Consider the following 22,283-nt stretch of genomic DNA (forward strand, 5'->3'; position numbering starts at 1 on the left):
CGAAAAAGATATATTAGAATATAAATATAAACAAAATATTAATTGTTTATATTATAAAATATCAATTATTTTATTATAAAATAAAAAATCCTTAATATAGAGTTTAAAAACAAAAAAATTTCGTCTCTAAACTTAGATACTTCCACATATGTTAGAATATAGATATTATTTGTATTTATTTTCTAAAATATAAATACTAATTATTTTTATATTTTTAAATACTAATTATTATTACATGCATACTTTATATTTTAAAATGCCAATTATTTATATTTTAAAATATTAATTATTTTATTATAAATTAAAAAACTCTTAATATAGAATTTACAAATAGATGCTTGGCATAATATAAATATTGTTTATATTTATGTTCTAACATATAAATACTAATTATTTTATATTTTAAAATATTAATTATTTTATTATTGCATGCATATTTTCACTTTTAATTATTTTTATTTTATATTCTTTAATTTTGTACAAATAGAGACGAAAATTAATTCTGTCTTTAAGCTAAGAGCGAGGCCAGAGACGAAAATTAAAATCAGAGATGAAAAAAATTTGTCTCTGGCGAGGAAAATATATAGAATTTTTGTTTTTAATTTCAAAGACAAAAAAATTGTCTCTAAATTTGTTTTTGAGCAAAAAAAAAAAAAAAAATCAAAGATGCAAAAATTCCATTTCTGATTCTATCTCTAAATCAGAGACGACTAGTTTCTATCACTAAATCAGTCTAAAATTATTTTTCTAAATTTGTCTCTATTAGAGATGGAAAAAATTTTCTCCCTCTAAAATTTGTCTCTAATTTTTTTTATTTTTTTTGTAGTGAAACCAAAAATGCCTCAAATTATGGTAATTAAGTCATTTTCTTCAATAATTTCTTTTAGTTTTATGGGCAGTACACTTGCAATTTTTTTATAATGATACAAATATTATTTACAATTAACTTAACATTAAAATTAATCATTTCACCCTCATATTTAAACAGTTCTCTCTCCTCTCTCTCTCTCTCTCTCTCTCTTCCCCCCCCCCCCCCCTCCTCTTTCCTAGCAACTCTCAAGTCACCTGTTCCTTTCCTTTTTCTTGGCATTTCCCAACTCGAACACCAACTCCATTTCTATTAGCTGATTACAACCGGAACCATATTATATATTGATTAGTTGATTACAACTGGAGCCATATTACTTTACATACAATTTATGTTTATATTTCATCTTGAGGTTTTAGAGAGTTCAAAAGTAAAGACTCTTTATTGATTATATATATTGAAGCCAGCCAGGAGCAACGACTGGAACAAGAAGTCTATCTTCAATTAATTAATAGAGATTGATATAAAATGCGGTTCAGCTAACAAATATCCCTTTGTCATGAAGTGGAATTCAACCTCAAATTGTAGATTCCCAAATTGTTTGATAGATGGCCTAATCTTTAATTAAGTTGTGAGAATCTTTTGGGTAATTTGGAAGCAGAAAGACACATACAACGCATAGAGAGATTGATGGAATTAGGAGGAGAAATGGAGGGGAAAGAGCTGCTAATAATTGAGCACCCGAGCCATGATCACCCACTGGTTCTCAGAGAATCACTCCTAGGCGGCGACGGCTATGGTGGTGGAGGTATCCAAGTTCGCTGCGATGGGTGCGGGAAACGAATCTCCTCTTCTTCTTCATCATCATCAGGAGCAGGGGGAGGAGGAGGAGGAGGCTCTTTCTATGCTTGCCCCAACTCCGATTGCTGGTATCTGCTGCACAAACACTGTGCAGAATTGCCCCCTAAAATCGAGCATCCCTGTCACCCGGAGCACGCCCTCATTCTCCGTCTCCATCTCTTGCGTGATTATTATGAATGTTATGTCTGCGGTTCCACCATCGACGAATTACATTACCGTTGTTCCGACTGCGGCTTCTGTGTTGACGTTCGCTGCGCTTTAATGGCGGTCCATATCCATGATAGGGTGGACGAGAACAACAGGATTCACCAACACCCGATGATTTCCCTCGAGAAGGAGGCTGAGTTCTTGTGCGATGCCTGTGGTAGAGAACATAAAGGCAAATCCTATCTTTGCCCCACCTGTGGCTTCTGGGCCAATCAGATTTGTGCTTCTGGGCCAACCACCGTTGACATCCGCAGCCACCCTCACCCCCTCGCTCTCTTTCGTTGTTTTCGCGATGATGTTGACTATTGTCCAATCTGCCATGATAGAGTGGAGAGAGCGTCTTGGGTTTATCGTTGCTCGGAGGGATGCAGTTATCTCGTCCATGTAGGTTGCCCGCTGTCGGAGGAGGCTGAAAATTCCAACAGGTAGGCTCTTCTCTTCTGTTCGTCCTGCTTACATGTTAGATGTTTTTTTTTTTATTTGATTAATTTGAATAAATATTTTCTCTACCCAAGCAAGTTTCATCTTTTTTTCTGTGCTTTCAGTGATATCCAAACAAAGCTTCATTCAGAATCAACAAGCCATAAAATTGAGATACTCACGTAAGCATTTTCCCCCCCTTCAATTGGAATTTTTCCTTTTACTCAATCATATTTAATTAGACACATTCTCTTCTTATATTGTGATTTTAGGGATCCTAAAGAAGAGATTATTCCCATCACTTGGCCTGTGCATCAGGAATCTATTGAAATAATAACCCAATTGATCAAGAACCTTAGCTTACAAGGAAGGCATAAAAGAGCCACCAAGATCCTTGGTTGCAAAAAAGACCACCCTTTGACTTTTGTCAACAAAAAAATTGATAAATCAAAGGATGACCAACTATGTGGTGGCTGTGCACAAAATATCTCATCCCAATTCTACCATTGCACTCAATGCAACTTTTCTCTTCACAAATGGTGTGCTATGTTACCCACTAAACTCCAACACATATCTCACCCAGAACACCCACTTTACTTGATGACAGAGCCTTGGTTCCACAGTTGTCGTAATTGTCAATTGCCTTACATCGGGTTCGGCTTTGGTTGCAGCACTTGTGAATTCTACCTTGATCTCAAATGTGCTTCACTTCCGCGAGTAATCAAACATGAAGCTCATGACCACAATCTTGTCCTGAAGAGGAACAAATGCGACGGTTGCTTTAGTGGTTGCAATGCATGTGGAGGAAATCGCTCCATATTCTCTACTTATTTTCAGTGTGAAGCTTGTTATTTCAGGGTGTGCATGATATGCATTCTTCTTCCATTTTCAGCCAGACATAGATATGATAAACACCAATTTGTTCTTATCTATTCCCCATCAAAGGTCAGCCTGATGAGTATTACTGTGAAATCTGTGAGGCGGACATTAACTCCATGTACTGGTTCTATCATTGCATTGAATGCGATCAATCTCTACACGCAGAATGCATCTATTCTATTGAACAATTTTTGACGTGAAGTTTGGCGCACGCATGGAAGTGAATTTTCACTCCCACCTTCATAGTTGCATCCGCCGCCCCAAGGCAGGGGTTGAATCCCCCTGTTGTCATCACTGTGGCTATGGTTTTAGTGAATTTGACTGTGCGGCCTATGAATGTTTTTAGATGCACCTTAATTGGCTGTTTATTTAGTGTACTTTCAACTAATGAGCTAACCAATTCAACAACTCTGCCAAACTAAGGATTCTTAGTTTGTGTATTTATAAGCTCTATGAATAAAAAACTATTTTTATTGGATTTTTTAATATTTTCTAATAAATTATATTGAAATAAAGAGCTTATAAAAACTTTATAAAATTATCAATTTCCTTTAAATCTCAACCTCCCAACATAATCAAATTATTACTATGTCATTATTTTTGTAGTAATTAATGCAAAATTATTTTTTTGATATCATGTTTATTTTTTTTTAATTTCCAAGCTTGGTTGAGTTGGTCACTTGATTAGCAGGTGTAGTCAAAATTATCACATACTTGTCTTCGATCACTCTATTGTCACAAGTAACATCTATATATTATTTAAGTAGAAAATTATAAATATTTTTGTATTTATAGTTTTGAAAAATAAACACTTTTTATTATTTAAAATTATTTATGATTTTATGAAAAGTATTATTAATTATTTTAAAAAAATACTTATAATTTTATTCGTGTCAAATAGGGAGTTGAAATAGAGTATCCTGATAACATGATTGGAAATGCAATTTGTCTAACACTCAAAAGTTTAGGTGGTGTTCTCTTTGTGTTTTAGTTTTGAATTTTGAATTTATTTTCAGTTTTGTATTTTGAGTATCTATTTTGAGATTTTTGAAAACGCGTTCTTTTTTTTATTTTCTAAAAATCCGTTTCTTAAAATGGAAAACTAGAAAACACATTTGCTTTGTAATTTTGAAAAATTATTTAATGTTTCTTTTTTTTTTTCCTTTCTTCTTCTATTCTCTAGCGTTGTATTTTCTCCTTAGATCTAAGATCGACGACGACAACAACTTTCAATAGAACCAGCAAGATCAATGGTAACAGCTTTTAGTAATGGCGGGCGAGGTCGACGGCGGCTCATGGAGATGACGAAGATGATTGGAGGAGGTCGAGAGAAGAAAGGAGACCCACGGTTTGAACCAGCAAGATTGAATGGCCAGTGGGTAGTCGACGAAGGCTTTCGACAATGGCGAGCGAGGTCAACAGTGGCTCATGGCAACGACGAAGATAGTGGGATAGTCGACGGCCGATGCTTGTGAGAGATAGAGTAGAGAGGAGAGAGAGAATAAATTGAATTCTGTCTAGATTTTGGGGGGTTGGGGGTGGGGGGAGACTGTTTTCTGTGTTTTTAAGTTTTCGGTATATTTTCACTCAAAACAATATTTTGTTGTTTTGGGTTTCTTTTACAAAGTTTTTAATTGTTTTTGAAAATTTGTTTTGAAGAATAACAAAGAAAATGTATTTTCAATATTTTAAAAAATTAAAACTTCAAAACGGATTGAAATTGCCAAAGAGAACATGCCTTTATTTCCCAAGATATCACCATCTTCTCTGAGTGTTTAGCATGCTTGGCCATATCTTTGTGACCCACCTCTGTTGACATCGTTCTTTTAGGGTCGATATAACCTATTGGACAACTCTTTTTTTTTTTTTTTTTTTCGATACCCGAACTCTACTCGAATCGATGTTGTTATCTCACTATTCATCACCAAGGCCTTGAACTGGCCATGTTGTATTACCCAAAATCTCATTTATCGAGAATTCACTGACTCTCACATTTCGATCTTTAGATCCCGCTGACTATCGATGCAAGGCCATTCATGATCCCATTGTCAGACTAGATACCGATGTATTCTACTCCTCGAGTCTCGTATTGTTCGTCATGTCACCTACTCCCAAGATGACCGCGAACCCCGATACAATTCTTTAAATAAGTCACTTAGTCCATATTCAATCCATTTCATTCGGGTTAATTTCCTAGGCTTCCAGGCTCTTTTAACCTTAGCTAGTGGCATACCTCGCACCCTATACCATTGGGACTTAAACCCTTACAAGGTACAGACCCTACTGGGCTGTCCCAGATCTTCAGCATCTAATCGTCTCCCAGGCAGTTTGCTACGATGCTTCGATCGACGGGCTTCCCGTACCTTATCGCAAGCCATCCATCAACCATCTGCACGTGGGTCCCTAGATCCAGATCTGTCACTGCGAACACCGAACCAGTAGTGTCGTCACGCTGCTAGGGTTCTTATCCCGTCTTTGCGAGTCACATCGATTGTACCACCGTCACCTCATCAATTGACTTAACTCATATGCCATCACTTGGCCATCTTCGACCTTTTGCTTGACTCAATTCGTTGGATCCCTAATCTACTCATCTTATTTCCGAGATACTAAATGGTCCTCGAAATACTTATCATTCAATCCTAACTCAACATCTAGGCTATGTCATATCAGACTAATCATCCATGACTTAATCATTTTAATAAGTACCAGCTATCCTATCATTCATCGCAAGGATTTCGACTAATGACCTTGTTATGGGAGATCTCCGGAATTCAGCTGACGGGCTGGACTCGGTTGCGCAGGGTGAACCCTAGACTCGGTTGCGCAGGGCGAACCCAAAATACCCAAGGCACAATAGGTCGGCCGGAATTCCTTAGAGGCTCGCCAGGCCCAGAGATCGAGAACCGCCAATGAAGAGTCTCACGGTAAAAAGTCAGGTCACCTGAAGACAGCGAGCTCGCTCTAAGCGAGCTCACTCAAAACAACATCCCAGCATCACAACATCACGACTTCTGCTTCGCCGAAAGATGCGCCAAAGATTAGAACAACTAGGAGACCGCGAGATTATCGAAAGCGATATACACCTGCCTATCAGAAGTAATTCAAATCCCTGAAGACAAGGAACCTATCCCTGATATTCCGGAGCCGATAAGGAAAGCGCCATCAACGGAATAGACTCCTTCCATATTTAGAACTGATTCGAATTGTAAACAACATGACTCTATTTATAGAGAAGAATACACCACTGTAAAGGGATCGATCATAAAATTACATACTGTGACTCTGCTAGAATAACCAGAGAACAGTCGTGGACTAGGCATCATTCGAGCCGAACCACGTAAAAATCTTGTGTGCTTATTGTTGGTTCCTTTGCTTCTGTTCCTTACTCTTCGGCACCTGTTATTGCATTGCGGGCTCTCGAACTTCGGTTGACGGTTTTCGTACGTCAACAGACCTCAAATCAATAGTCTCTGAATCTCTTGGATCCATAATCATGGTTACCGAGTTAACCTTACACCCAAATCATATCGTCAGATCCTAACTTCAATAACTAGATCATTGTACTAGCTTCCATCTGGCTTTTACTATTCATCGAGAATAGTAATCATATATTGGAATAGTATCTGTACGTAAATAGTACACCAGGTAAGTTCCCAGGAAAGAGAGGTGGGTCACAAATGGACACACTTAAATACCAAGTCTTTCCTTAGCCAGAATTTCCCTAGACATGTACTTCCACTACTCAACACTGAAATCCAATAACCTCTAAGCCTTCAACCGACAATCCCCAAATTTTTAAATAGGGATCTCATTTTACGAACCATGAATTTATTTCCCTTAAGCCTTTACTTGGGGGTCCTACTAACTGGTTCTGTCAACATCGGATCCTCTTAAGTCTCCAATTCGTTCTTCCCTAATTTCCAAATAGGGTTTAACTCTAATTTCACTATATCCGAGTCACTTAGGGCTTCCAATAAACTTAAGCTCTGATACCAACTATAACGCCCCGTTTTTTCGGCGCGTTATAAATTGAGACAATTCCGGGACAAATTTTTTTTTTCTTTCAAACTTAATTCTAAATTACATCATACCTCAAATCTGTCCCAGAATTCCCATACTTTGATCTCGAAAGAGAATCACTATGCACATCAAATGTGGAAGCAAAGATCGAAACCTGATATTTTAACATTAATCATAAATAAATTTTTACATCTTCAACATTTCTCAAAGCGTTCAGAATCTAAAGTAACAGAATTTAAATACAGGGGCTACGTAACATACATTCCATTTTTCATGCACTCTGATAAGTGTCATTTCATGTCTCATTTATCCTTGAATCTGCTATAATCTCCACCTGGAACGTTTGAATATTCCAGGGGCAAAAACCCAAATTAGATGATGAATCATCTAAGTAAGGGTACATAATGCTATGTCATGTGTGTATGCAATGTTTTTCATCGTAGGTGTCAACTGCACCCCTCATGCTGCCTACCATTTTTGCGGCCTCCTCTTTCGAGACCGAGGTGTATGAGTGCACCCTTGGTAAAACAGCGGTGTCAGTTCGTACTCCCTACGGCCATAAATGTGCGTGATCGATGATATCAATGTGTGTTTATGCATTTCATAGTCATGTATGCAGTCTACGTGATGATTACGTATCAGGGCATGTCAATATGATGAAAACATTTCGAGGAAGTACCACTTACTTTCTAGAGCTTATCAGGTTACCTCGATATTCGTGCCTTGCCTCGTGCATTGCCTCGATTTGCGTGCCAACCTCAAAATTTGCACCAGTCACTTCAACTTAAACCTCAAAGTATCCTTAACTTAGCATCTCCGATTTTCTTGATATGCGTGCCATTTCCTTGAAATGCGTGCTCGGGCCGTTTTCTCGCCAAAATCTCTGAAATATTATCGAAATATAATTCCCTATTTTCTCAAATTTTTCTGAAATTTTTTTGACATTTTTTCCATTTATTTTTTTTCCTTTTCTTTTCCTTTCTTTTTCCTTTTCTTTTCTATTTCTTTTTTCTTTTTTTCTTTTATTTCTCCTCTTCTTCTCCACCTTCTTCTTCCTCCTCCCGCTTGCAACTCCATCTTCTCTTCTTTTTTTTTTTTTTTTCCTTTTTTTTTCTCCTTCTTTTCTTTCTTTCTTCTTCTTCTTCTTCCTTCTATTCTTCTTCTTCTTCTTCCCTTCCTTCTCTTCCTCCTCTGCTTCTTTCTGCGCGAACAGAGCACTACGGCTGCCGGCCTTGCCGCCGCCCACGCTGGCCGCGCGATCGCCTCCCTTGCTGCCTGCTGGCCACCGCGATCGCCTCCGCCAACCTCCCCGGCCGCTGATGCAGCCACTGCGCTGTGGCTGGCAGCCATTCACGGCCGCTAATGGCCGCGGCTGGTTGCAGCCTTGCTGCAACTGGTTGCGGCCATGGCTTCCATGGCCGCGCCAGCTTCTCCGGACCGACTCCTGGCCTTCTCCGAGCTTCTTTGCTCGTTGCTACTCCCCTACCCGCTGCTGGAACTTGCTGCTCGGCCTTCCTCCGCTTGCTGGCTGCCCGCGCCTTGCTCCATCTTGCGGCCATGGCCGCCTGGAGCTTGTAGCTGCAATGGCCACCAGCCAATGACCCTCCTCATTACCTACAATCTCTCTCTCTCTCTCTCTCTCGCATTTGCTTGCCGAAGCTCTCATGTGCTCACTGCCATGCTTTCAGCTTCCATTTCTATTCTATTTATAGGCTCTCCACTTCTCCCCCACCTCACTGCCCATACCTCATTACGTCTAAGACCCTTAATTTTCCATAACAATTGCAGGGTGAAGATTTGGACTTGCAGGGATTGGATTTGCGTGAAGGACTCCTAACTTGCAAATTGAAATTACAGGGCATGGGTTTAAAGTAAAAAGGCATGGAGATTTGCAGAGCGCCTGCTACGTACATATATATAAATATATAATTATATATTATGTTTTAAATTAAAAAAAATTATAAAAATTACACATTAAATCTCAATTGTTACTTCTATTTCATCTATGCAACTCTTAAATTGCAAGTATACCCTCAAACGCAAAATTAAATTGCATTATAATACCGAAAATATAAAATTAATAATTTTAAAGTTACTCGATAATGACGATTTCGCCCCAGTATTCTTACCAGGCTATCGTTTCATCTCGCAATCACTGAAGGGTTGTTTGTTACGCAAAACCGAAGCCCTCTAGGGTTCCGTTGATTTTTCGGGAGCCTCCTACAACGATTCGGTTTTATAGCCTAAATGGCAGTTGTATTTTAGCTGTACCGAAAACTGTTCCCGATCAGATTTCTTTCGATACCATAAATTCTATCTCAGAGTGCTCATCAAAATCATATCATTTTTCTTAGATAATTCTACCCTGAGACACTCCCTGCAGTTGATTCGGTACTTGTAACTGCTATTAATTCAATTTTTCAGTATCCTAATCTCATCGAAATTACGTGGCAACGTCATACGAACATGGGGTATTACAGTGGCTCTTTTATGTTTTCCTTGTAAGCTGAGGTTTTTGATCAATTAGGTCATTGATTCTGTAATACTCCGGGAGTTTAAAGAAAAGTAGTATATATCGATGATAAGTAAGGAAGGAAATAACATTAGTTGGATACCTTTTGGGCTGAATGCAGGCAAAGAACTCCAGGATTAAGCGTGCTTGACCTGGAGAAATCCAAAGATGGGTGACTCCCCTAGGAAGTTCGCGTAGACCCATCAGGGTAAGTTGTTTCGATCCTTTCTATCGCTTAATGCGGGATGTTACAGGTGGTATTAGAGTCGACCCTTAGAGAAGGCGGTCCAATGATGGCGGGGAATGGCACTGGGGCGCAAGGCCTGATCAAGGAGCGGCTCCTGACAAGCTTCTAGGATGGTAGCCTCCAAAGGGGAAAATGTCTGGGACCAGTTATAAGGTCACATGACAAGAACGTCATGTGTTCAAGAGGGGGAGAATGTAATATCCCGGGAGTCCAGAGAAGAGTAGTATATATCGAGGATAAGTAAAGAAGGAAACAACATCGATTGGATACCTTTTGGGCTGAATGCAGACAAAGAACTCCAAAATTAAGGGTGCTTGACCTGAGAAAATCTAAGGATGGGTGATCCCCTTGAAAAGTTCACATAGAATTATCAGGGTAAATTATTCCGAACCTTTCTATATCGCTTGATACAGGATGTTAAAGATTTGATAGATTCATGTGACACTCGCCAACTGTTAAGAATAATTATATCTTCTTTGAGATCCCTAAAACCACAATGTGAGAAAACAACGTAGCCAATTAAACAAACCATCAATAACCAATAGAAAAACTCTTCTATAATTAATATAAAAAATATAAGAGTGACTTTTAATCACATTAAACATATTATTGTAATATTATTTAGATAATATTTTTTATATGAAATTTTATAAAAATACATCAATTTCATTGAGTTTTACATGAATTTAAAATTTGAAAACTATTTTTGCTTTTGCAATTAATTTTTGTTTTAAGAGTAGGGAAAAATCAAGAGCAATTTTGAATTTAGACCAAGTTTATTAAAATGGAAGATGTTGGGATACCGTTGTTGTTAGATATCAGTATTTTATATAACACAGAAGAGTATTAAAACTTATTAATATTTTTGTAAAATAATTATATATTTTAGTCAATTGTGTTTATTTGGTTTAAAATTGTAACGTTCATGTTAAAAATTGAATAAAAAATCAAAACTATAAACAAAAATAACTATTTCAATATAAGAAACTCAAACGAATTAAATTTAGAAAAAGATTGAACTGGATTAACCAAAATTAGTCGGGTTAGTTTGAAAATTGGATTTTAACCAAATAATTAATGGCATCTATGAAACATACACTCGAAGCATAGATGTAAAAGGTAGACCATGAATATGTTCATTTTTTTTCTTAGATAAAGAAATACATCTATTAAAGATAAAACCAACTATTTCTGAAGAAAAAAGACAACTGAAGGAGACATTATTCATCTAAGATAAATACAATTGAAGACAAAATATAGTCTTAAATGACATCAATCATAAACCAAATAGAAAGATATATGGAGAGAATCATGTACTAAAGGTGCCTAACTAATTAAAGGACAATTACTATATGATCCTTAGGCAACCGGAGGACAAAATATGTTCCAAAGGAAGAAGAGTCTCCAACTTCTAAACAACCAACCACAAACTAAGAAAATCCTTAGTTTGCTGGAGTCATTGAAGTGGTGAGCTTTGTTTGTTGAAAGGAAGAAAAACATGAACGGTGCATCCAAAAATCACATTGCTCATCACATTCATAGGCCATGTAGTCTAATTCTTTGAAATGATGGCCACAATCATGGCAAGGGGCTAAGACCCCCGCCTTGGGGCGGTGGACGAAACTAAGAAGGTGGGAGTGAAATTTCACTTCGAATCGCGCCCCAAACTTCAGAATCACTTGTCGTTCAATCGAATATATGCATTCCGGATGCAGGGATTGATCGCATTTGATGCAGTGATAGAACCAATACAATGAATTAATGTCCTCCTCGCAGATTTCACAGTAATACTCATCAGGTTGTCCTTTGATAGGAGAATAGGTAAGAACAAATGGGTGCTTGTCATATCTATGCCTGACTGAAGATGGAAGAAGAGCACAGTTGATGCACAACCCGAAATTGCAACCTTCACATAAAAAATTAAAGTATCTAATGTAACTTGATCCACATGCATTGCATGGATCTTCGTTCATTACCCTTCTGAAGGCAAGATCGTGATCATGAACTCGATGATTGATTAATCGTGGAAGTGAAGCACACTTGAGATCAAGGTAGAAGTCACAAGTGAAGCAACCATAGACAAACCCGTTAGTTTGCATATAACAACTATCACAAAAGGTGTGGTCCATAACCGTTCGTGTGTGCACAAGCCCGTTAGTGTGCACATTTGATATCAAGGTAGAAGCAAGTGAGCAAATGGGTTCTCTTCGTTGTGTACACAGGCGAAGTGGGTGTTCTGGGTGACATATGTGTGGCAATTCGTTAGGTAACTCAGCACACCAGTTGTGAAGAGAAAAGTTGCATCGAGCGCAATGGTAAAATTGGGATGAGATAGTCTGTGCACAACCATCACATAGTTGATCATCCTTAGATTCATCAATTTTCTTGTTAACAAAAATCAACGGGTGGTCATATCTGCAATGGAGGGTCTTGGTGGCTCTTTTATGCCTTCCTGGTGAGGTGAGTTTCTTGATCAATTGGGTCATTACTTCAACAGGTTCATTCGACAGTGGCCAAGGGAGGATAATATCTTCTTTAGGATACCTAAAACCAAGATATGATGGGAGAATGTGGCCAAGTAAGTATCATTGGGTAAAAGGAAAAATTCCAATTAACGACGGAAAAATGCTCACATGAGTATGTCAATTTTATGGCTTGTTGAATCCGAATGAAATATTTTTTGGACATCCCTGAAAGCACAAAAAAAAAATGAAATGGGTAGAGAAAATATTTATTCAAATTAATCAATTAAAAAAATATCTAGTTAGCATGTAGCATGACGGGCAGAAGGGAAGAGCCTACTTGTTGGAACAATTCTCAGCCTCCTCCAACGGCAAGCAACCTACATGGACTGAATACTTGCATCCGTCCGAGCAAAAATAGGCCCAACACGCTCTCTTCACTTCCTCATTGCAGATTTTACACTTCTCATGGCGGCGAGAAGCTGGACGAAAGAGAGTGAGGGGGTGAGGGTGGCTGTGGAGGTCAACGGTGGTTGGCGCAGAAGCACAAATCTGATTGGCCCAGAAACCACAGGTGGGGCAGAGATAGGATTTGCCTTTATGTTCTCTACCGCAAGCAGTACACAGAAACTGGACTTCCATCTCAATGGGAATCAACAAGTGTTGGTGAATCTTGTTGTTCTCATCGACCCAATCCTGGATATGGAGCGCCATTGAAGCACAGCGTAGGTCGACATCGAAGTCGCAGTTGGAACAACGGTATATGAATCCGTTGATTTCGGAGCGACAGACTTCGCATCGATGATAATATTGCAAGCGAAAGTGATGCAGAGTGAGGGCGTGCTCCGGGTGAGAAGGATGCTCAATTTTAGAGGGCAATTCTGCACACCGGTTGTGCAGCAAAAACCAGCAATCGGAGTTGGGGCAAGCATAGAATGCTTCTCCTCCTCCCCCTACTCCTGATGATGATGATGATGACGACGGCGACGACGACGACGACGACGACGAGGAGGAGGAGGAGATTGGTTCCCTGCATCCGTCGCAGTAAACTGGGACACTTCCACCACCATAGCAGCTGCCGCCTCGGAGTGATTCTCTGAGAAGCAGTGGGTGATCATGGCTCGGGTGCTCGATTATTCGCAGATCTTTCCCCTCCATTTCTCCTTGTGTTAATTCCATCATTCTCTCCGTCCGTGGGTTTTGTTTCTCTTCCCTTTCTTCTTCTACTCCTGATGATGGCGATGGTGATGGCGATAGTGGTGATGATGATGATGAAGAAGAAGAGATTGGTTCCTGATAACGGAGCGCCATTGAAGCGCAGCGTACGTGGAGATCGAAGTCGTAGTCGGAACAACGATATAGGAATCCGTCGATGCTGGAATCGCAGACATCGCAATTTAGATTTATTAAATTGATTTACTTTATTTTTTTTTAATTTGCAGGCAGTGGGCCCCTGGGACTCCCCAGGTAATTAACTTTTTCTTTTTCTTTTTTGTTTTTTTATTTTTGTCCCCTTGCAATAATTTCTGATGGTATCTTATAAAGGACAGAAGATGTAATTTTTCAGGCATCTTCATCATTTCTTGCTTCAAGATTAAGGAAATTCTATTCAGAATCTAAAAATTTATTCTTCAAAACACAGTCCTATCAAAATTTTTAATAATTTTAATATATCTCTTTTATCCCCATAATTCACAGTCAACCCTCTCTTCCGATCACCTCTCATTATCGGCCATCACCTTGCATTTCTTATCACCGACCATCACCTATATAAATATATATATACACACTCACACACACTTATATATACATAGCATGGCCGCGACCATAACAGCCGCGACTATGCAACCCAGCACACACACATATACACTCACACACCTATATAAATATATATATATATATACACTCACACACATATATATATATATATATACATACACATAACATGGCCGCGGCCATGTAACCTAACACACACACATATACACTCACACACTTATATAAATATATATATACATACTTACACACACACACACAAGTTCCATGGCCGTGACCATGGAAACCCCTGCACCTTGTGTTGAGAGAGTTTCAGCAATTCCCGCACCGTGAGGTACGGGACTTTCAGAACTCCCCACACCTCGCGGTGCGGGGGTTTCTACAACTCCCGCATCGCGAGGTGCGGGGAATTAAGCAATCGGGGAAGGCTGGTTTTATTTTTTTTTATTTTAATTAAATTTGTTTTATTATAATAAAATAAAATAAAAAATAAAAATTAATATAAATAAATAAATTCTAAATATCTGTATTTTAAGTAATTATAAATTAAATAATTTTAAATTTTAAATCATTGTAATTAGGTGTTGAATTTTTTATACTTAAAAAAATTTAAAATTAATTAATTTATCTTATTGATTTTTTTTAAAATTAATTAATTTATGTTATTGAATTAGGTAAAGATACATATATTTAAAAAAATATTTTAAATGATGATAGAATTTTTAAATTTATCTTATTGAATTAGGTAAAGATATATATATTTTAAAAAAATTATTTTAAATGATGATAGGATTTTTAGATATGTGTATTTTTAAGTAATTCAATAAAATAAATTGACTAATTTTAAATTTTTTTAAGTATTAAAAATTCAACACTTAATTACAATGATTTAAAATTTAAAATTAGTTAATTTATAATTACTTAAAATACAGATATTTAGAATTTATTTATTTATATTATTTTATTTTATTATAATAAAATAAATTTAATTAAAATAAAAAAAATAAAACTAGCCTTCCCCCTGCACCGGGAGGTGTGGGGGTTTCCATGGCCGCGGCCATGGAACTCGTGTGTGTATATATATATATATATATAAGTGTGTGAGTGTGTATATATATATTTATATAGGTGTATGAGTGTATATGTGTGTGTGTTGGGTTGCATGGCCGTGGACATGCTGTGTGTATATATATATATATAAGTGTGTGTGAGTGTGTATGTATATATTTATATAGGTGATGACCGACGATAAGAGATGCAAGGTGATGGTCGATAATGAGAGGTGATCGGAGGAGAGGGTTGGCTGTGGGTTGTGGGGGGTAAAAGAGGTATATTAAAATTATTGAAAATTTTGATGAGATATGGGTTTTGAAGAGTAAATTTTTGGATTCTGAATAGAATTTCTCACAAAATTAATAGAAAGCTAATAGGATAGGTGGGTAAAAATATCGGATAAAAAACTAAATGAATCTATCATTTCATCTTCTCCTATTTTATTTTTTGTATTTTTCTTACAAGTATAGGTGTAATATTTATACCTATACTTATATTAGTGTCAAAAATAAATTGAAAGTAAAAACAAAAATAAATATTTTTATATAAAAAACCTAAACCAATTAAATTTAAAAAGTAAAAATTACAAAAAACTAACCATCCTTCAAAAAACAAATTCATTTTTAATCACTATTTAAAAAAAATATTTTTAACAACTCAAATAAATTAATTACATAATTTACCTATTTTATCACATTTGACAATTATTTTATTTAAAAGTAAAAAAATAAAAAAAAGTAAATATCAAAATATTCTCACACACTTTAAACTCACAAAACCATGCAAATATCAAAATACCTTGTAACGTCCTGTAATAGCCTATATTTGTATAAGGTTGCCATATAATTTTAATAAGTTTAGAATACCGAAAAATTAATTTTTATAGCAATTTCAAGTACCGAATCAACTACAGGGAATGCCTCGGAGTGAAATTGTCTAAGGAAAATGATATGGTCTCAATATGCGTTTCGAGTTAGAATTTATGGTATCGAAGGAAATCAGATCGGGAACAATTTTTAGTACAGCTAAAATACAGCTGTTATTTAGGCTGAAAAATCGAATCATTGTAGGAGGCTCCCAAAAAATTAACGAAACCCTAGGGGGGCTTCGGTTTTGCGTAATGAGCAACCGTTCAGTGGTTTTGGGATGAAACGACAACCCGGAGAAGACAGTGGGGCGAATCGTCCTTTTTGACTAAGTTTTGAGTTATTAATTTTGGAATTTCGATATGATAATGCAATTTAATTTGGCATTTGAGGGTATACTTGCAATTTGAGAAGTTGCATTGATGAAATAGAAGTAAAAATTGTGGTTTAATGTGTATTTTTGTTAGTGTAAAATATATATATATATATAAATATATATTATATATGCGTGCTGTGAGCGTAACCCCTGCAATTCCGCCATGTCCTGCAATCTCATGACCTGCAACATTGGATGGATTTGCACGCACTAGGTGATGTGTAGCTGCAACTTGAGTGTACTATACGCATTGAGGGATGGCTTGAGGCATGGCGTAAGGCTGTGGCATGGACTATAAATAGAAATAAATTGGAAGCAAATGGCAGTGAGCAGCTTCTGCCGAGAGAGAGGAAGAGAAGGCTTGCGAGTTAGAAGGAAAGAGATCGTGAGGTAGAGGTCAGCCGAGGCAATGGCGAAGCAAACTGCCACAGTAGCAGCAAGCGGCCATAGTTGCGAGCTCCCAAGGTTGCAACGGCTATGGCCGCATGGGAAGCAAGCTGGGCGGAGCTGAGGCAGCTGCAAAGAGGCCGGTGGCGGCCTAGCAGTGGCCAGCAAGGCCGGTGGCGGCGAGTAAAGGTCGAGAAACGGCTGTTGAAGGCAGCAATGAAGGCCGAAGTTGGCCATGGTAGCAGCCATGGAAGCACCGCGAGGCAGGGGAGAGGGCCGCGGGCGTGGTGCAGCGCCGCTGTGGCTGCGGCTGTGCACGGGGGAGCAAGGGTGGCCGGCGACGTTGGTGGTGGCCGTTGGGGCGGTTGTGATAGTCGGCGGAGCTAGACCGTGTGCGGCATGGCCGTCGCGAAGAAGGAGGAGCAGAGGAGTTGCAGACGTGCGAAGGAAGAAGAAGAGATGGAGAAGAAAGAAAAAGAAAAAGAAAAAGAAAAAGAAAAAGAAAAGAAAAGAAAAGAAAGAAAAAGAAGAAAAATTAGGAAAATTTTTTGAAAAAATCCCGAAAAAATAGGATTTGGTGATTTATTATTATTCCGGAGATTTTAGCTAGAAAAGCGGTCCGGGCACGCTTTTCAAGGATAGGGCATGCATACCGAGGAAATCAGAGATGTTAAGTTAAGGTGAGTAAAATTTCCTAGAAAATTTTAAAAATTTAAGAATATTATTTTATGAATTGTCGTAGTGAAATATTTGAGAAAATATTTTAAAAATATTTAGTTTGGATTTATTGAGGGGAAAATAGGAAGAAATAGAGAAAAAATTAAAGAAAATGCAAGAAATTATGGAAAAATAGGTTTTAATGTTTATTTAAATAATTATGGTAATAAGGATGTTTTGAGGCTTAAGTTGAAGTGACTGGTGCAAATTTTGAGATTGACACGCAAATCTAGACGATGTACGCACTTTAAGACAGGTGCAAATATCGAGATAGTTTGATAAGCTTGAGAAGGTAAGTGATATTTCTCAATTAAAGTTAATTTTATGAAAAATGCTTGATTTATAAGTGAATTATGTTCATCAAAAATGCTTTCATCATATTGACATACTCTGATATGTACCAATCACGTAAACTGCATACATGACATGACTATGAAATGCATAAATACACGTTGATATCATTGATCACTCGCATTGAGGTCGTAGGGAGTACGAACTGGCACTGCTACTTTACCAAGGGTGCACCCATACACCCAGATTTCGAAAGAAGTGGCCGCAAAAATGGCAGGCAGCATGAGGGGTGCAGTTGACACCTACGAGGTAAGACATTGCATACACACATGATATAACATTGTGTACCCTTACTTAGATGGTTCATCATCTAATTTGAGTTTTTGCCCCTGAAATATTCAAACATTCCAGATGGAGGTTGTAGCAGATTTGAGGATAAATGAGGCATGATAAGGCACTTAGCAGAGTGCATGAAGAATGAAATGTATGTTATGTAGCCCATGTATTCTGCTACTTTAAATTCTGAATGTTTCGAGGAATGTTGAAAATGTAAGAATTTATTTATAATTAATGTTAAGATATCAGGTTTCGATCTTTGCTTCCCCATTTGATGTGTATAATGATTCTCTTTCGAGATTAATGTTTGAAAATTCTGGAACGGATTCGAGGAATGATGCAGCTTAGTTTCAGTGTTTGAAAGAAAAACAATTATTGTCCCAATTTATAACGCACCCGAAAAAGTGGGGCGTTACAGTCCCGCTTTTCCCGATCGTTAAATAATTTAGAAATTTCGAAGATATAAATATATATATATATTTAAGATAAATTCAATATAAATCATTTTTTGATAATCCCGATCTAACTTCTCCGCATACCAAAATAGGAAATCAATGAGATAAGACAGACAATTATCATAAATGCAGAAACAATAATCGAAATCTAATATAATACATAACCGAATTCACTTAAATTATAACATAAGAATCCGTACCATAATATATCTTCAAATACAAAATAAATGAAAACTTATCTTTCAAAGATAATAACTGAATACCTCAATAATATTGAACAATATTGCATGATCGGTTCCTTAAAACATCACTTGAATACATAACACTCTTATATAGTACTAATCATCAAAAGAGTATAAGATTAAAAACATATATGTCTTTTTATGATGAAGCAAAATACCAGAATCACATATTGAATCCATTAGACATGCACGTTACCGCGTGTCGTCACATCTCAATAACTTCCATGTTTAAGCTGCAAGTCCTATCTAGAACGTTTGAATGTTCCAAAGGCATAACTCAATTAGAAGATGAATTTTCTAGTGAGTGTTTAAAAACAGATACATGAATGCATGATGCAAATACATGAATAACATATGCCTTAGTGTAACTTCCCTGGCCCACAAGCCCGATACGAAACTCTAAGCAAAATCCCAACCTGTTTTCAGAATAATCCTAACGTTGTTCCATCAATTGCCCTTAGCGAATTACGACTACACTATCGGGGCGACATCTTAATCACATGTACGAGTATTAATATGCCAATAATATTGTGTCACGTAAAAATCATGACTTTTTATGCAATAGTATATGAACAAATATAACAAAATGATCATAACTTTCATAAGTATCATGCATAATATAAGTAATCATATCACATACAAGCTTTTAGGGAGAACCATTCACTTTAACACGAAATTCATAACACCTCGAAAAATATGCATCGTCTCAATTTGCGTACCTGACATCAATTTTCATGCTGAACTTAGAGATCACTTAAGCCACAATGATCCCTAGACACCATATTTATTTAAAAGAAATATAAATACCTATTTTTTTTTATAATTTCTTTTATTTTTTTCTCATTTTTCTCTCTAATATTTTAAATAAATAATTTCTTAACTATTTGTGTGTCAGATTTGTGCTTCCGAGCCAACCACCGTTGACATTCGCAACCACCCTCACCCCCTTACCCTCTTTCGTTGTTTTCGCGATATTGTTGGCTGATAAGTGTCTTTTATTCACTTATTTTGTTCTATAAACTTAGCATTTATACATTCAATGAGCATAATTTCTACTTGATTTGGTTCTATATATGATTATGTAGATGTGGAGCATGTGTTAAAGCGGACATGGAGTAAAAAGAATGATTTTGGTGTATGATGGGAGTGAAATAAAGCTTGGAGGCATGGTCGGGTATCGAATTAAAAGAAAGCAAAAGAGTATCGAGAGCAAGAAGTTGAAGATGATAAAGTAAGAGGCTAAAGAAGAAGGCTAGCGGGCTTACAGCGGAATGCATACCGCTGTAGGACCGCTATAAGACTTAGTTTTTGGAGCTCACGGTTTTACAGCGGAATGCATACCGCTGTAGGACAGCTTTATGAATTAGTTTCTGAAGCTCACGGGTCTGTAGCAACAAGCATACCACGATAGGGTTCAAAACTTCGTGAAAAAGATCGTTTTAAGCCCGTTTCAATCCAAATAAAAGAGAGATAGACTCCTTCAAGGTGCATGACTTTGATAACGTAAAGAGGACTATATAAAGAATTATTTTTGGGAGATTAAGGAGCTTTAGGGAGGAGGAGAAGACGGCAAGTCGAGGAAGAAGAAGGAGATTTTTTTGAAGATCTTCGGTTTGGTTGTATTTTTCCGTTCTTTTTTCTCTCCAACATCATGAACTTTATTTTTATTATTCTTTCATTGATTGAAACTATGTTAGGCTAAGTACTTTGTGACTAGGGTGATCGATGAAACCTAGTTTAATGATGGTTTAATTAAAAGTATTTGAATTTTATTTTATTCTTGTATTTGGAGTTGATCGTTTGTTATGCACTAATTTTGTTTTGATGCTTGGCCGCCATTAGAACGTGTTTGTGATTTATATTGCTTTCGAGAGATTCAATATAGATTAGCATTTGGTAATAAACGACATAAGGTTCAATAATAGGTAGAGATATCGTTATGCCTTGTGAAATCTTATTTTGATGATCATTGTGGATAAATGCATGTTTGTATATTTGCAGATTAATTAGAGATAATTAATCTCATATGTAAGTATAGATTCGATTGACCATCGAGAGAGACTTTTGATTAATTTAGGATCATCGATTTTCAGCTCAAAGTAAGAATTATAAAACCCGATCACTGAAAAATTAAACCAATTATAGAACTATGATGGATTTATGAACCCTAGTGCATTAGATTTCTATATTTAAAACCTAAAGAGTTATTTTGTAATTTTTTTTTGGTGAGTTAGTTTTAATTTATATACAACTTTCATTTAGTATTTTTTTAATTGTGTGTGGCTTATTAAAATTAATAGTAGTTAAAGTAGGGATCAAAAGCTAATTCTCGTGGAAATAATATTTGATTCATCATTATATTACTTGTTACGATTATATTCACTTACAAAAAAAGAATACGCGAATATTGGTCACCGTCAAATTTACTATCATAGAGTGGAGAGAGCGTCTTGGGTTTATCGTTGCTCGGAGGGATGCAGTAATCTCGTCCATGTAGGTTGTCCGCTGTCGGGGGAGGCTGAAAATTTCAAGAAGTAGGCTCTTCTCTTCGGTTCGTCCTTCACATGTTAGATGTTTTTTTTTTATTTGATTAATTTGAATAAATATTTTCTCTATCCAAGCAAGTTTCGTCCTTTTTTTTTTCTGTGCTTTCAGTGATATTCAAACAAAACTCACGTAAGCATCCCCCCCCCCCCCCAACTGGAATTTTTCCTTTTACTCAATTATATTTAATTAGACACATTCTCTTCTTACATTGTGATTTTAGGAATCCTAAAGAAAAGATTATTCCCATCACTTGGCCTGTGCTTCAGGAATCTATTGAAATAATAACCCAATTGATCAAGAACCTTAGCTTACAAGGAAGGCATAAAAGAGTCACCAAAATTCTCTGTTGTAAAAAAGACCACTCTTTGACTTTTGTCAACAAAAAAATTGACAAATCAAATGATGACCAACTATGCGGTGGCTGTGCACAGAATATCTCATCCCAATTCTACCATTGCACTCAATGCAACTTTCCTCTTCACAAGTGGTGTGCTATGTTACTCAGTAAACTCCAACACATATCTCACCCAGAACACCCACTTTACTTGATGACAGAGACTTGGTTTTACAGTTGTTGTAATTGTCAATTGCCTTACATCGAGTTTGGCTTTGGTTGCAGTACTTGTGAATTCTACCTTGATCTCAAATGTGCTTCACTTCCGCGATTAATCAAACATGAAGCTCATGACCACAATCTTGTCCTGAAGAGGAACAAATGCACAGGTTGCTATAGTGGTTGCAATGCATGTGGAGGAAATCGCTCCATATTCTCTACTTTTTTTCAATGTGAAGCTTGTCATTTTAGGGTGTGCATCATATGC

At 36.9% G+C, this 22,283-nt stretch overlaps 2 protein-coding genes across 5 annotated transcripts; one reads left to right on the forward strand and one right to left on the reverse strand.

Annotated features, from left to right (window-relative positions):
- The first annotated feature begins 1,042 nt into the window (after positions 1 to 1,042).
- LOC127789031 (uncharacterized) lies at positions 1,043 to 22,181 on the forward strand. 4 transcript variants are annotated; one of them, XR_008020479.1, is made up of 4 exons: positions 1,046 to 2,301; positions 2,422 to 2,478; positions 2,904 to 2,983; positions 22,098 to 22,181. XR_008020479.1 is itself a non-coding variant. In XM_052317779.1 (3 exons), exons 1-3 carry the CDS (start codon positions 1,499 to 1,501, stop codon positions 4,375 to 4,377), a joined length of 879 nt encoding a protein of 292 aa, XP_052173739.1. In that variant the 5' UTR covers positions 1,043 to 1,498; the 3' UTR covers positions 4,378 to 4,697. The 4 variants fall into 4 exon arrangements, 3 of the variants coding, with proteins under 3 accessions (XP_052173739.1, XP_052173737.1, XP_052173736.1); XM_052317779.1 differs by lacking the exons at positions 2,904 to 2,983; positions 22,098 to 22,181 and adding an exon at positions 4,359 to 4,697 and having other exon boundaries at positions 1,043 to 2,301; XM_052317777.1 differs by lacking the exon at positions 22,098 to 22,181 and having other exon boundaries at positions 1,049 to 2,301; positions 2,904 to 3,074.
- On the reverse strand, positions 11,400 to 13,782 carry LOC127788230 (uncharacterized). The gene is made up of 3 exons (XM_052316341.1): positions 12,760 to 13,782; positions 12,591 to 12,647; positions 11,400 to 12,501 (listed from the first exon to the last, which is right to left on the reverse strand). Exons 1-3 carry the CDS (start codon positions 13,728 to 13,730, stop codon positions 11,400 to 11,402), a joined length of 2,130 nt encoding a protein of 709 aa, XP_052172301.1. The 5' UTR covers positions 13,731 to 13,782.
- Positions 22,182 to 22,283: the final 102 nt, after the last annotated feature.

Source organism: Diospyros lotus, chromosome 13 (genome assembly GCF_014633365.1).
Source record: "Diospyros lotus cultivar Yz01 chromosome 13, ASM1463336v1, whole genome shotgun sequence".
Taxonomy (NCBI): domain Eukaryota; kingdom Viridiplantae; phylum Streptophyta; class Magnoliopsida; order Ericales; family Ebenaceae; genus Diospyros; species Diospyros lotus.